The sequence below is a fragment of the Acomys russatus genome, chromosome 4 (assembly GCF_903995435.1).
Source record: "Acomys russatus chromosome 4, mAcoRus1.1, whole genome shotgun sequence".
Lineage (NCBI taxonomy): Eukaryota > Metazoa > Chordata > Mammalia > Rodentia > Muridae > Acomys > Acomys russatus.
Genome location: NC_067140.1, coordinates 83,296,559 through 83,310,228, shown reverse-complemented (window position 1 = coordinate 83,310,228; position 13,670 = coordinate 83,296,559). Strand labels below are relative to the sequence as shown.

At 49.7% G+C, this 13,670-nt stretch overlaps 1 protein-coding gene across 3 annotated transcripts; it reads left to right on the top strand.

Annotated features, from left to right (window-relative positions):
- Window positions 1-7,366: 7,366 nt before the first annotated feature.
- On the top strand, window positions 7,367-11,774 carry Foxa2 (forkhead box A2). 3 transcript variants are annotated; one of them, XM_051144787.1, is made up of 3 exons: window positions 7,367-7,429; window positions 8,722-8,791; window positions 9,808-11,774. In XM_051144787.1, exons 2-3 carry the CDS (start codon window positions 8,723-8,725, stop codon window positions 11,122-11,124), a joined length of 1,386 nt encoding a protein of 461 aa, XP_051000744.1. In that variant the 5' UTR covers window positions 7,367-7,429; window position 8,722; the 3' UTR covers window positions 11,125-11,774. The 3 variants fall into 3 exon arrangements, with proteins under 3 accessions (XP_051000744.1, XP_051000743.1, XP_051000742.1); XM_051144786.1 differs by lacking the exon at window positions 7,367-7,429 and adding an exon at window positions 7,470-7,613; XM_051144785.1 differs by lacking the exon at window positions 7,367-7,429 and having other exon boundaries at window positions 8,644-8,791.
- Window positions 11,775-13,670: the final 1,896 nt, after the last annotated feature.

Below are 13,670 nucleotides of genomic sequence, written 5' to 3'. Positions count from 1 at the left end.
GGATTATTTGACACTTCATTAAAAACTGGTTACAAGGGAGAGATTAGCAGTGCAGAACTTGTTTGGTATGCACAAGCCTAGCGGTTCCATCCACAGCGCCAAATATAAAATAAGTAACAACAACAATAAAAATAATACATATTATGTATTGTATATAATAGACATTATATATATAGTAATTTGTAGTTTAAAATTGTGTAATATAATATATTTGTTGTATATAACTATATAAAATGTGATATAATTTCAAATAAATAACATTAAATAAAATGCTGATCTTTCTATGACTTTGTAGGCATTTATATTATTCTTTAGACTAGAATGCATGACAATACATCATCCTAGAAAAAGCCCTAGAATTTGAGAGGAGGAATACAGGAATTAAAATGATAAAAGTGAAGGCTATAATTCCACAGTTAACATGCCAAAAAAGAGGAAAGAATAAACAGTGACAGAGGAGCATCTACCGAGTCATGTTGGTCTATGAAGCCTGGGGAGTGAATGTCCACTTCGACACTCCCACCAGGCCAGGCAGGCATCCTCCACAATGAGCATCCACTCAGCACCTTATACGGAGATTTGGAAGGTTGGATACATGTTTCCCACTTAAAAGGTGTAGCTAAACCCCAGGGATTTTTGAAAGTGTAGACCTACTCACAGAGCCTCCTCTGATGAAGAGGAGTGTTGACAACCCAGCACTTGCATCACACTGTGTGACCAGTCAGGCCTCTTAGACCAAGAGAAATGTCCTCTTGAGTGATTTAATAATTGGACAGGAAACAAGACAGATAATAAACAAGTTTGCATGTCTTGCCCAGTTTCACCTGAGTGTCTGAAAAGTAGATTGCTGCAATGTCCCCAGTCCATGAAGCAGATGAAGTCACTCAGAGCCTTGCATTAGCTCTCTTTGTGCATATAAAAGCATTATATAAATAAATAAGACTTCACACACAGAAATTTTGTGTGTGTGTGTGTGTGTGTGTGTGTGTGTGTGTGTGTGTGTGTGTGTGTGTGTGTGTGTGTCTCCCTTATGGATGTTCTGGCTTGAAAGGAAGGCACCCTTTCCAGAAGGAACACTCCAGTCTTGATTTCCACAATGGAATGACGGTCTTACCACTAACTCAGAGAGCATGACGCAGCCAGAACAGAAGCCATCAGCAGCCTCAAGCCTTCCGTTTGCCTCACTCCTGAGACTTCAGTTCCAGTTCCTCAACTATTCTTTCTTGTTGTTAGAAAATATCAGAATGGTGTGTCAAGGTTAATAGGAATTCACTGTGACATCTAGGAATTCAGGAGAAGTGACTCTCAGCTCTTTTATCACGTGTTGGCAAGTGGCGTGGGCTCGATATTGTGTCCCACTTCATGAATGAGCATTATTAGCCCAGTAGCTTTCAAAAGAAGTCGGGGATCCTTCCAAGGTGAAGAGACAAACTTCATTGAAAACTTGATAAAAAAAAAGACTTCCTGGTCACTTTCCCATCCTTTTGATCCTTGCATTTTGGTCCTTAAATGTATATTAGGATGAAGATTAGGGCCCCTGGCCTCCCCTCAGGGTGGGGCCCACCTGGGTTCCCTAGGCATCTTCCTTACAGAACAACACTAAAGGAGTTTCTCTGTGGCCATTGGCTGATGTGGTCACAACTGAAGCTTGGCTTCCACTGTTTCTCCATACTTGGAAAAGACCTATCAGTGTTGCAAGCTGATAATTGCCATAGATCCCTGTCCTCTCCAGTCAACCGGGGAGGTCCCTGTCTCCAGGAGACAGAACCAGGTAGTAGGGGGATGTGGGCAAGCTAACAATGCACTGTGGGGAGGCTTTGCTTTGGAACACTTGCTTCAGGGGCTGGGATACCTAGGGACCTTTTCCATAGTTTGTGGACAAGCAATGCTCTGCAGAACCCAACCACCAGGGGACTGTGAAAGGAGGCTCATAGGAGGCAAGAAGGCAGGTAGCAGAGAAACTGGCCAGGTAGCCAGAAACTGAAGAGGGGCCTTCAGTTTTCATTTTATCAAGTTACACCTCACAACCTGCTTAGGACTGACTGACTGCAGGAACAGTGAGGGAAACGGTCCAGGCAGGGCTGAGACCACCTGTGGTCACTGGACCAGCAGCTCTACCCATCTGGAAGAAATGCAAAAATCTACCTGCTGAAGCAAAATCTGCATTTTAACAAGATCTCCAGGGGATTCCTGTGCACATAAAAGCTTAAGGGTGTGTGTGCGTGTGTGTGTGTGTGTGTGTGTGTGTGTGTGTGTGTGTGAACCCTGGTTAATTAGCCCAGTGTCAGTGGGGCCCTACAGCTTTAATTTAGTACCACCCCTTAGAAGGTGTCATGGGAGGGTTGGTCCATCATCCTTCAGTTGGAATTCTTTTTGAAAAATCCAACTGAAACAGCGATACAGACGCATGGATCGCAAACTCTTAAGGCCAGCGTTTGCCAGGTGGTGGTGGGGAAGCCATGTGGTGGTAGAACACACCTTAATTTGAGAACTTGGGATGACACAGAAGCAGACAGATCTCAAGGCGAGGCTGTTTTAGGATAGCCAAGGCTACATGAAGAAACCCTGTCTCAAGGGAAGGAAGTTAAAAAAAAAAAAAAAAAAAAAAAAAAGGGCCGTATTTGTCAGACCTGACAAGTTTCTCAAGGCAATACCACGCCAGAGCAGCAGTATATCTACCTAAACCCAGAATTCAAGGCGAGAAAAACATATACTCAATAACTGGGTATTTGTCCATCATGGCTCTGAGTAGAAGACAACCAACAAACACCTCAAAAGAACAAACAACACCCCAAAAACCCCAGCACCCTAATAAACACCAGTAGATAGCGATGTAGCATCCATTACCTGAAAGATTGATGCCATATATGGTGAGGGGACAGAGTTGGAAATGGCATTGCTCTTTGCATATCCACTTCCTGTCAGGTCTTATCTGCTGCTGTATTCTCTACAGGAGCTCTGAGCCCTTGGTTTCCCTGCTGGTCCTGCTGATTTTGCTCAAAATGGGGAGAACCCATCACCTTGAATTTTAGTTTACTTTTTGGCCAACTAAAAGAACTAGTTTTGAGTGGTAGAAAGTAGGTTTTTTGCCACTTGAAAGCTCCTGAATCATTGCTGGAAAGAACCCCAAAAACAGTAAAAGGCTAGAAGTTTTGATGGGGAAGAAAATGAAGAAATCAGGATTGTTTCTATATACAGGTGGCACTCCCGCTGTCTGCACCTCCTGGAATAGAGTCAGAGCTCATTAAATATCTGCCAAATGGGTAAGAATAAATAATTTCCCCTTCCATTGTCATTGTTAATATGGAAACAAATTGTGTGCAGCTACTCTGTGCTTGTACCAAGCCCCTGTATGACTTTGAGATGGAAACAAAGATGCTAACAAACTTCCCTAGCCTCAAATTTAGACCCCAGGCCTTGCTGCCCTGTGCCAGGTCTCCACATCACTTAGTGCAGTACTGCTTCTTCCTTACTGGGAGGACATGTTTACTCCATATGTCATCAGTGGTTCCACAGAGCTAATGAGGTTTCTTCCAAAACAGCTACCCAAGTAACACAGAGAAAAGGAATGGCCAGAGTGACTTCCCGGGGCCGCTGTCCTTCATGAAGTTCACCTCGTTAGCAGGGATACATGATATTTCTCCTAAGAACAGATTGCAAATGAGTGAAAAGCTCCCAGGGCCACAGGTGTTCCTATTTTAAGCACCCTTCAGCGGAGACTTCTCTTCCCACATTGCTCTGTCAGTATTGCTACCAAGAGTTGCCATCTTTTGTTTTTATCTCTTCCAATTATTTTAATGACCAGCTATAAGAGCCTCACATGCTAAGAATATATTAAAAGTACAAGAATGGTGGGCCAGATACCAAGCATATCCCAGAAATGCTCCTCAGATGTTTGACCCAAGTGGGCAGAACACTGGCTTTCTGTGCTGAGCAAAACCAAGGGGAGCTAAGTCCGAAGTTGAGTAGAGCTCTACTCAACAGCCCATAAGTGACAAACTTCCATGACTAGAACTCAGCCTTTCAAACAAACTCTACATGCATTTTAAAAAGGAGGATCTGTGTGTCGGACTCAGATGAACCCTAACAAGACCGTGGTCTTCTGTGCCATGCTCTGCAGTGGGGCTATGCTGGGAATGCTCGCTGTGGTTGCCACCAGTAGCTCTTCACTTCCTCTCTCAGAAGATCAGAGTCCATCGGCAGATACCAGTAAGGAAAAAAAGAAAAAAGAAAAAAAAAAAACCAACAGTTTGGATGAAGGCTTTTTTTTTTTCATTGTTCCAGAATGAGAAATGGGGTGACTATCTATACACATTATTTTTTTCCAAGATTTCCTTAACATGAGAGTTAATAACCTCACTGTCTTTCACCGTAACATAATAAAAGAGGATGCAACATAAACAATATATTAAATGGCATCACTATGCTGCAGAAAAAAAAAAAACGTGCATCGAACACATAGTTCTACCTCCCAAAACTCGTCAGGTTTAGTTTTGTTTTCTGATGAAGCAGAATGAAACAGAGGCCACTCTTGCACAAAGCACATTCTCCAACCGAGTTGCATTCCCAATCCAATCGGGGGTTTTACTATCACATTTATCTTATAGCTACTCTGTTGTGCCTGTTTCTTCTTTTCCATAGATCTGGCCACAGGAGACAAGACAGCTTATTAAACTTCAAGTCTTGCTTTTGTCCCACCTCGCTTTGAGAGACATTTCCTCTGTGTTTTTTACAAAAGAGTACAGCCGATTAACCATCACAAGAGTATTTGAGGGTGTGCACAAGTGCTAGGTAGACAAACTGCTCGTGTGTGTGTGTGTGTGTGTGTGTGTGTGTGTGTGTGATTTTTAACAAATAAACTTCAGAAACAACAACACACTCATAAAAAAGTGAAATGTTACGTTCAACATATTGTGTAGATTTTCTGCATTGAGACTTGGGATTTCACCCAGAGAATTCCACAGCGTTAAGCAGGGGAGGGGACTTTGAGTTCTGTTTAGTTTCATTGGCAGAGAACTCTGGGGAGCAGTTTTGCTAAGGGACACTGGATCTCAATCTCTCCCCAGCGACAGCAAAGATAGCCAAGATTTGAGGCCAAATCAGAGGCGGCCCCTTGCCGCCGGCGCGACGTCCAGAAAAAAAAAACAAACCTAGGAGCAGCGGCCGGTTTGTAAGGAGGTTTTACACGCTGCCGCTGTGCTGGACCTGAGAAAGGGCGAAAGGGGAGGGACGCAGGCAAAGGGATGCTTTGTGTGGCTCGGCCCCAGGTGAGGTTTAGACTGTCGGGGATCAGAGCAGACATCTGTGTGTAGCAGGAGCTCCCGAGAACTTTTTCCTGGAGAGAGGCACCTGGGGCAGTTTACAGCATTCCAGCCTGGAGTTCTGGTGCCAGGGTTCTGAATAAACCTTTAGAAATCGCAACATCTCCTCGGAGGACCCGTGAAAGAGTCACCGGGAGCGACAGTATGCAAAGCCCCAGGCGCGAGGAGAGAAGGCTGCCAGTATGTTTCCCTTAGCTCTCGCAGCCCACGGGCTCCGGGCTACCGCGCTGCTTACAGAAAGCCAGCCGCCCTAGGTGTTTGGATAGTCGGTCGTAGGCACCTCTGCTCCACTATTCCAGGTGGCGTCATGAGCACACCGACCGTTTCTCAGAGCTGGGAGACAGGAAGTGAGTTTTGCTTTGCTCATAACTTCAGGGACCTCCAGGAGGTGCTTTTGGGTGGAGGTGGGGTGTCGGGACAGAAGAAGGTGCCCCGGGGGCACGCGCTTTGGAGCCTAAAGACAGCGCAGTACTAGGGTTGACTCCGAGCCTCACGGCCAACAGGGGGCGCGCTGTCACTGTAGAAGTTGGAGTTTAGCGCCCAGGATATCTCCAGATCTGAGCAGGCACAGTGCCTCAGGTGATAGTGGGAACTCGCAGGTCTGCTCTGCAGAGGAAAGCAGGATTTGCAGTTCTACTCTCCCAGCTCTTGGTAGCTAATTTTACACGATCAATAATTTCTTGGACTCCATCTCAACTAGAAGTACGAATAGTAGTGCAGCCTGCAAGCTTACAAACACCCTGGCATTCAACAGGGAAGGGTGATGGGAGAGACAGACAGACTGACTGACTGAACCCCAATATTGAACAGACAGGAGTGCTGACTGTGTTTAAGAGCCCCCTCCGTCTCTCTCTCCCGACCCCCCCCCCGTGTGTGTGTGTGTGTGTGTGTGTGTGCATTTTTTGCTTTGATGTTGATAAACAGTTACTTCTATAAGCAAACAACTGTGCACCCCTCTTTTCCAAGCCTGTGCACAGCCCACTATCCTTGTGGGCCTTGCAGGGAGCTGCTGGGGATCTGATCTCCCTGGGTTCCCTGTGTTCACGGTGAGGACGCTAAATTGACTACTCAGAGTGAAAGCAGGCCTTGCTCCTGCGGAATCTTTTCAGTCCTTCAGGTGACTTATGAATACCTGTCCTATAAACTGTCCACACGCTGTGCGTGTTTCAGCAGCAAAGGGTACTGCCGATGATGCTTGCATCTTTAGTCCAAAGGATGCTGAGTCAAGAGGCCTCTTTCTATATATAACAATCCCCTTGGTTCACCCCTCAGTCTTATCCTCTTCCAGGATTCCACGTTCTAAGCTCACCCCAGGGCGGGCCACCTCTGTCTGTACTCTTCTACCACAACAAGGAACTCAGAACATCTGGATTTGAGGCAGGGCCAACTTTGCCCTAATTTCTTCATCTCTGAGGGAGAAGAGTTGGGGACGGTATCCCAACATTCCACTCACATTCTCAGAACCAAGAGTGTGCACATATAAATGCCTGCTAGACATGCCTCCACTCCAACATTTTGGCCTGCCTTGGTCCTAGTAGCTAACAATACAAATGACGTATTCTGTTGGTTTTTTGGTTTGGTTTGGTTTGGTTTGGTTTTTCAAGAGAAGGTTCCTCTCGCTGTCCTGAAACTCGTTCTGTAAACCAGGCCAGCCTATCCTGCTCTGAGATCCACTTGCCTCTGCCTATAGAGTGCTGGGATCAAAGGTGTGTCAGTTGACACACTACTCAAATGACTTTTTTTTTTTTTTTTGGACACGCAAAAGCAGAAGAGAAAAACTGAAATTTTAAATTTTTATAAAACAGTCGTGGCCTTGGCAGGCAGAGAGAACACAGATCCTCTTGAAGTCATCCCATAAGGCCCATTTATTGATCTCTCTCTCTCTCTCTCTCTCTCTCTCTCTCTCTCTCTCTCTCTCTCTCTCTCTCTCTCTCTCTCTCTCTCTCCCTCCCTCCCTCCCTCCCTCCCTCCCTCTCTCCTCCTACCCTACCCTCACCTACTGCCCTGTTTGTTTTAGTTACGAAATACCGTGGGCACCTTGGATTTAACTGAAAAGTAACCTTGAAACACGGAGGTCCGCATGTCAGAGGCAAATCGCTGCCTCCCAGGTATTGGCTGCAGCTAAGCGGGGCTGTCCCGGCTGCCTGAGGTGGGTAGTCAGTCAGAAAAAGGTCGGAGGTGGTTGACAACTTAGGCGGCCACATCAGGTCTGTCCTGCGCGCCTCCTGAGGCCGCTCTGGGACTTAACTGTAACAGGGAGGGGCCTCCGGAGCAGCGGCCAGCGAGTTAAAGGTGTGTACACAGTTTTTCTAAATAGGACAGCGCTTTGGAAATTGGCTGTCACCTGCTTGTTGTTTTGACAGGGTATGTGCACTGAGAAGGAGGAAACCCGGGATAAGTAAATCTGGCTTGCCGCGGCTCTTTGGGGCACCCAGGCGGTGCGCGCCCTCTGATTGACGCACCTCAAGGCGATGAGGAGGGGCGGGGCGGGAGCCGGAGTCCTAAGCTTCTCCAGGGGTGGCTTGATCCCAGGTCTCTGAGTCCACGGAAGACTCCCCGTGGACACAAAGAAAGGGACTCCACCAGGGCGCCGGCGAGCCCGCTAGCACGTCCGGGTCTTGGGAGTGCGAGGGTGGGATGGAGGTGGGGGACAGCGGGAGCTAGGCTAGTTTTGGGCACCGAGCAGCAGGTGCGGAGCGCTAGCCCCGGCTTCCTCTCACCTAAGTGTGAGCTGATTATTCAAATGTGCTGCCCGGGGTCTGGGGATTGGAGGCCCGCGCCAGCGCGCCGCGCTATATCACCAGGCGCTCACGTCACTGCGGCACTTGTCCTCGGCGCGGTCTACACCTCCTCCTCCTCCTCCTCCTCCTCCCCCTCCTCTCGCTCTCCCCCCTCCCGCCCCCGCGCCGCTAGCTTCCCGCCGCCTCCCGGCAGCTCGGCACTGCCAGCCCTCAGCCTGCACCGGCAGCCCCGGGAGCGCGGCGACCGAGTGCACGCCCGACGGCGGGGCTCAGATTCCGGCCTCCTAGGTTCTTCGGCCCCCTCCTCCGCCAGCCACCTTCCCGCCCACTCCTAGCTACCTCCTGCAGCAGGCCGCTGGAGAGAGAGAGGAAGTGGTGCCCAGAGAGAGACAGAGAGAGAGAGAGAGAGAGAGAGAGAGGGAGAGAGAGAGGGAGATAGGGAGGGAGGAGAGAGAGAGAGAGAGAGAGAGAGAGAGAGAGAGAGAGAGAGAGAGAGAGAGAGAGAGAGAGAGAAGAGGGAGCGCGAGAGAGGGCGGGAGGGAGGGGACAGTGCCATAGCTGAGTTTTTTTTTTTTTTTAAAGAGGGTGGGGGTGGGGGCTGATTGCTGGTCGTTTGTTGTGGCTGTTAAATTTTAAACCGCCATGCACTCGGCTTCCAGTATGCTGGGAGCCGTGAAGATGGAAGGGCACGAGCCATCCGACTGGAGCAGCTACTACGCGGAGCCGGAGGTAAGCGCTTGCCTTCGCCAGGGAGAAGTGGGGTGACAGCTATCTCCGCTTCCCGAGCCTCGCACGCTCCCTTCACGGGCACCCGCCGCCCCCCCCACCTCTAGCCTTCCTGGACAGCCGCCTTTTCCGCCCTCCTTCGACTCAAATGGGTCTCTTTTTTATACGACACACTGTTAGCCTTGAGATAATATTAACTTTGTGATCAAATATTGACTTGCGGCGCCTCCAAATCCTCTTCGTGGCCGAGCCACGCACTATCCTAACAGAGTTATGTTTGGCAGCGCGCGGCTGGGGAGGGGTGGGAGGTCGGCTGGCGAGGGGGTGGGGAGCTGGAGAAGAGAAGATGGGTAGGAGTTGGGGACAGAAGTGCAGGCAAAGAGTCAAAGACGAGTGGACAAAGAGAAAGAAAGTTGTGGCTACGAAGCCCGGACACTAAGAGTTCCTAGCCGAGTTGGCAGTCCCTTCCACGCTATGCCTCCAGTTGCTCGGGGACTCTGCCCTGGCACTGAGCTTCAATCCCCTTTGACTACGGAGTGGGGTCCCGGGACAAAGGTCCAGACTAGGGAACACTGAGACGATTTCCACTTGAGACTGCCCCGGTGACGTTCCAATGGTGGCTTTTGGCGACCAGGGATAGCAATGGATATTTCCGACCTTGGTGCTGACTCAGTTTGCTGGGCAGCGGGTTTAGGGTGCCCCTAGGGGAGAGTAAAATAAAGTTTGGGCGCCTGACTTGTTGGTGGTTCAGGACACCAATGTTCTAGAATCCGGGTGAGGCGTGAGAGCCTCTAGCCCAGAACTGCAGCCCGCTGGCCCCGGGGGGCGATCACCGCTCCTGCTCATTCTGAGCCACAGACAGACGACTTGGTGTTGGTGGACCAAGATCCGGGAAAAGAAAGAGATTCCCGGAGGCCTCCGCGAAGGCGCAGGGACTGGGCCCAACTGGTGGGTAGGAGGAGGGTCCGGCAAGCTCAGCCTAGGTGCTAACCTGTCTCCTCCCCGGGCTCTGTCTGCAGGGCTACTCTTCCGTGAGCAACATGAACGCCGGCCTGGGCATGAATGGCATGAACACTTACATGAGCATGTCCGCGGCTGCCATGGGCAGCGGCTCCGGCAACATGAGCGCGGGCTCCATGAACATGTCGTCGTATGTGGGCGCTGGAATGAGCCCATCTCTGGCTGGCATGTCCCCGGGTGCGAGCGCCATGGCGGGCATGAGCGGCTCAGCCGGGGCGGCCGGTGTGGCGGGCATGGGGCCGCACCTGAGTCCGAGCCTGAGCCCGCTCGGGGGACAGGCGGCCGGGGCCATGGGTGGCCTTGCCCCTTATGCCAATATGAACTCGATGAGCCCCATGTACGGGCAGGCCGGCCTTAGCCGCGCCCGGGACCCCAAGACGTACCGGCGCAGCTACACACACGCCAAGCCTCCCTACTCGTACATCTCGCTCATCACTATGGCCATCCAGCAGAGCCCCAACAAGATGCTGACGCTGAGCGAGATCTACCAGTGGATCATGGACCTCTTCCCTTTCTACCGACAGAACCAGCAGCGCTGGCAGAACTCCATCCGTCACTCTCTCTCTTTCAACGACTGCTTTCTCAAGGTTCCTCGCTCCCCAGACAAGCCTGGCAAGGGCTCCTTCTGGACCCTGCACCCTGACTCGGGCAACATGTTCGAGAATGGTTGCTACCTGCGCCGCCAGAAACGCTTCAAGTGTGAGAAGCAACTGGCGCTGAAGGAAGCCGCCGCGGGTGCGGGCGGTGGCGGAGGCAAGAAGACCGGTGCTGTGACCCAGGCCTCGCAAGCTCAGCTCGGGGAGGCCGCGGGGTCGGCCTCTGAGACTCCGGCGGGCACCGAGTCCCCCCATTCCAGCGCCTCTCCGTGTCAGGAGCACAAGAGAGGCGGCCTGGGCGAGCTGAAGGGAACACCGGCCTCGGCGCTGAGTCCCCCGGAGCCGGCGCCCTCGCCTGGGCAACAGCAGCAGCAGGCTGCAGCCCACCTGCTGGGCCCACCTCACCACCCGGGCCTGCCGCCAGAGGCCCACCTGAAGCCTGAGCACCATTACGCCTTCAATCACCCCTTCTCTATCAACAACCTCATGTCCTCCGAGCAGCAACACCACCACAGCCACCACCACCATCAGCCCCACAAAATGGACCTCAAGGCCTATGAACAGGTCATGCACTACCCCGGGGGCTATGGCTCCCCCATGCCAGGCAGCTTGGCCATGGGCCCAGTCACGAACAAAGCGGGCCTGGATGCTTCGCCCCTGGCCGCAGACACCTCCTACTACCAAGGAGTGTACTCCAGGCCTATTATGAACTCCTCCTAAGAAAATGGCTTTCAGGCCCTGCTAGCTCTGGCCACCACGGAGAAGGCCTAGGTAGAGGCGAGGTTAAAGTTGAGACTTTGGGAGAGCTTTGAGGAAAAAGTAGCCACCACACTGCAGGCCTCAAGGGAGAAGTCTCACCTAACTGTCTGTGTCCCTAAATGCATGGGCCACACAGTGATCTGTCATTCTAAATAGGGAAGGAAATGGAAATATATATATAAATATATAAATATATAAACTTGTTTTAAAGGAGCCTTTGGTTTCCACTGTGTAGACTGCTGCTTCTCAAGGCATCTACAGGTTCTGATTTTTGTCTTTGTTCCCTGTTGCTGCAGGGAAGTCTGACTTACAAACAAACAAACAAAAAACTGTGTGAGTGACTTGGTGTGAAACCATGTAGTTTTAAAAGAAAACCAGAGGGCTGTACTGATGTTTAAAAAGAGAAAAAAAAAATTAATGTAAGAGTCCGGTGTAAATGACCAGGAGAAAGAAAAAAAAATGCATCCCATTCTGGACATGGTGACATCCAGGTCTTGGATCTGATTTAATTTATGGTTTCTGCGTGCTTTATTTATGGCTTATTAATGTGTGTTCTGGCTGGACTGGCCAGAGTTTCACAAATCTATATTAAAGTGTTATTGCCCATTTTACCCCTTGGATCCTTTCATATCTCTCTCTCCTCTCTCTCTCTCTCTCTCTCTCTCTCTCTGTCTCTCTCATCTCTCCCTCTCATCTCTCCTTCTCTCTGTTTCTCTCTCTCCCTCTCTCCCTAAATGGATTTATGAATTATTGCAAGGAAATGGGGGGAAGTGGGAATTCGTTGTGGGATTTTTGTGGGAGGCTTGGGGGGGTCAGCATTGCTGTTTACCCAACATTTTATCTAAATATCATAGTTAAATGAATTTTTCTGTAAGTGCCACTGCTGAGTGAGTCCTAGGAACACCTCCCACTCCCCAGTACTTGCCCACCTAGCCGCACCTCCATCTTGCCTCCTTAAATGCACTTCAGAGTGTATGGGGGACAACCACTAAATAAGGCAGCAACTACATCAGGAAACAAATCAAAGGTGTTTCATGGTCACTTTTTAAATTTTGAGGTTAATATTACAGAACACATAAGTTCCTGATAGAGTGGACCATCCCAGCATCTTTATCCATATCTGTATTTTTATTAAAAAGATTGGAGACAGGGTCTCCTTATGCACCCCTGACTGGCCCTGAACTCATTATGAAAACCAGGCTTAGGGCATCCTTCTGCCTCTCCAGTGCTAGGATTACAGATCTGTTGTGCCTCTGAGCCCAGATAAAGTCCAGGAGTTTTAATTTTGTTCTGTTTTTCAAGACAAGGTTTCTCTGGGTAGCATTGGCTGTCCTGGACTCACTTTGTCGGCCAAGCTAGCCTCTGAACTCACAGCGACCCACCTGCCTCTGACTCCTTTGAGTGTTGAGATGATTACCCTCCTAGAATTCAGATACCACTTGCTGTCATGAGTAGTTTTAGCTTTAAAGCCAGAAGCAAGAGCACTCTCTGGGGGTACATCTATCTTAGCTTCCCACCTGAGTTGTTGGAAGGTCCCTTGGTCTCTCTAGGTCTGGTTATGATAGGAGAAAGGCAGAAGTTTATGTATATTAGCTGTATTTAAAAATAAAAAACAAACTCAGGCCTCCTTTCTAGTCAGTAAGCCTAGGCTGGATTTAGGAATTCTTGGCTCAGCATAGCTCTTCACTGTCACTTCAGGGAAAGCACCACCACCACCACCCCTTGACCTGCGAGTGGAACTGAGACCACCTGGCTCCAGCCTGTGCCCTACTCCCAGCTTGTCACACCCTTTTCTCTCCTCTCACAGGTGTCATCCAAGTAGTGGGAAACCTTGCTAGGCTAGAGATGATGAGCCACCTAATCTGGGGAAACATTTTCAATATGGTTCTGAAGTTGGTTTTAATTGCTGCATAGCGCAGAGTAACCTCCAAATCTTAAAAAAAAAAAAAAAAAAAAAAAAGGTTATACTGGGGGATGGAGAGGCAGTGAAGAGCACCAGAGCACCGTGAGCAGCTTAGCAAATGACTCCAAAAATAGTTAAATTTCAATGTCTCAAGAATATTGGTCCCCTTCTACTAGCCCTGGCTCTGGTAGCTCAGAAGTCCAGATAGACCAACCAGCATTGTAGCCTAGGAGCTGAATGGGTATTTTGTGAGCCTCCAGAGGAATACAAAGACCCAAAATAAAATCTTAGCAGTCGTTCCACCTCTCTCCATAGGCTCCAATTGACAGGTAATTTTAGTGAAACTGGGTTTTGCAAAAGGAGCCTTCTTACACTGGCTTGCATCTCTTGCCTGCAAGCTGTCTGACTTTGGGGCTGTTCCCATGGGAAGTGGGAAAAAGTTTAGGTCGATTAAAACCCAAGCAAGAATCCTCTGCCTAGCCCTCTTGCTATTCCTATTTTAACCTGAAATGTCCCACAAGAACTTCATCCCTGTCAACCACCTCTCTGAGCGCGTTCTGCCACCTTGCTCACTTCTATCCCTCCTCTCTAGGCCTGGCCTTCC

Excerpts from the sequence above, each read along its gene's own strand:
- Foxa2 (XM_051144785.1), top strand. The coding sequence starts at position 8,705 with ATGCACTCGGCTTCCAGTATGCTGGGAGCCGTGAAGATGGAAGGGCAC. Across the intron at positions 8,792-9,807 it reads GCTACTACGCGGAGCCGGAG|GGCTACTCTTCCGTGAGCAA; the intron begins GTAAGCGCTTGC and ends CTCTGTCTGCAG.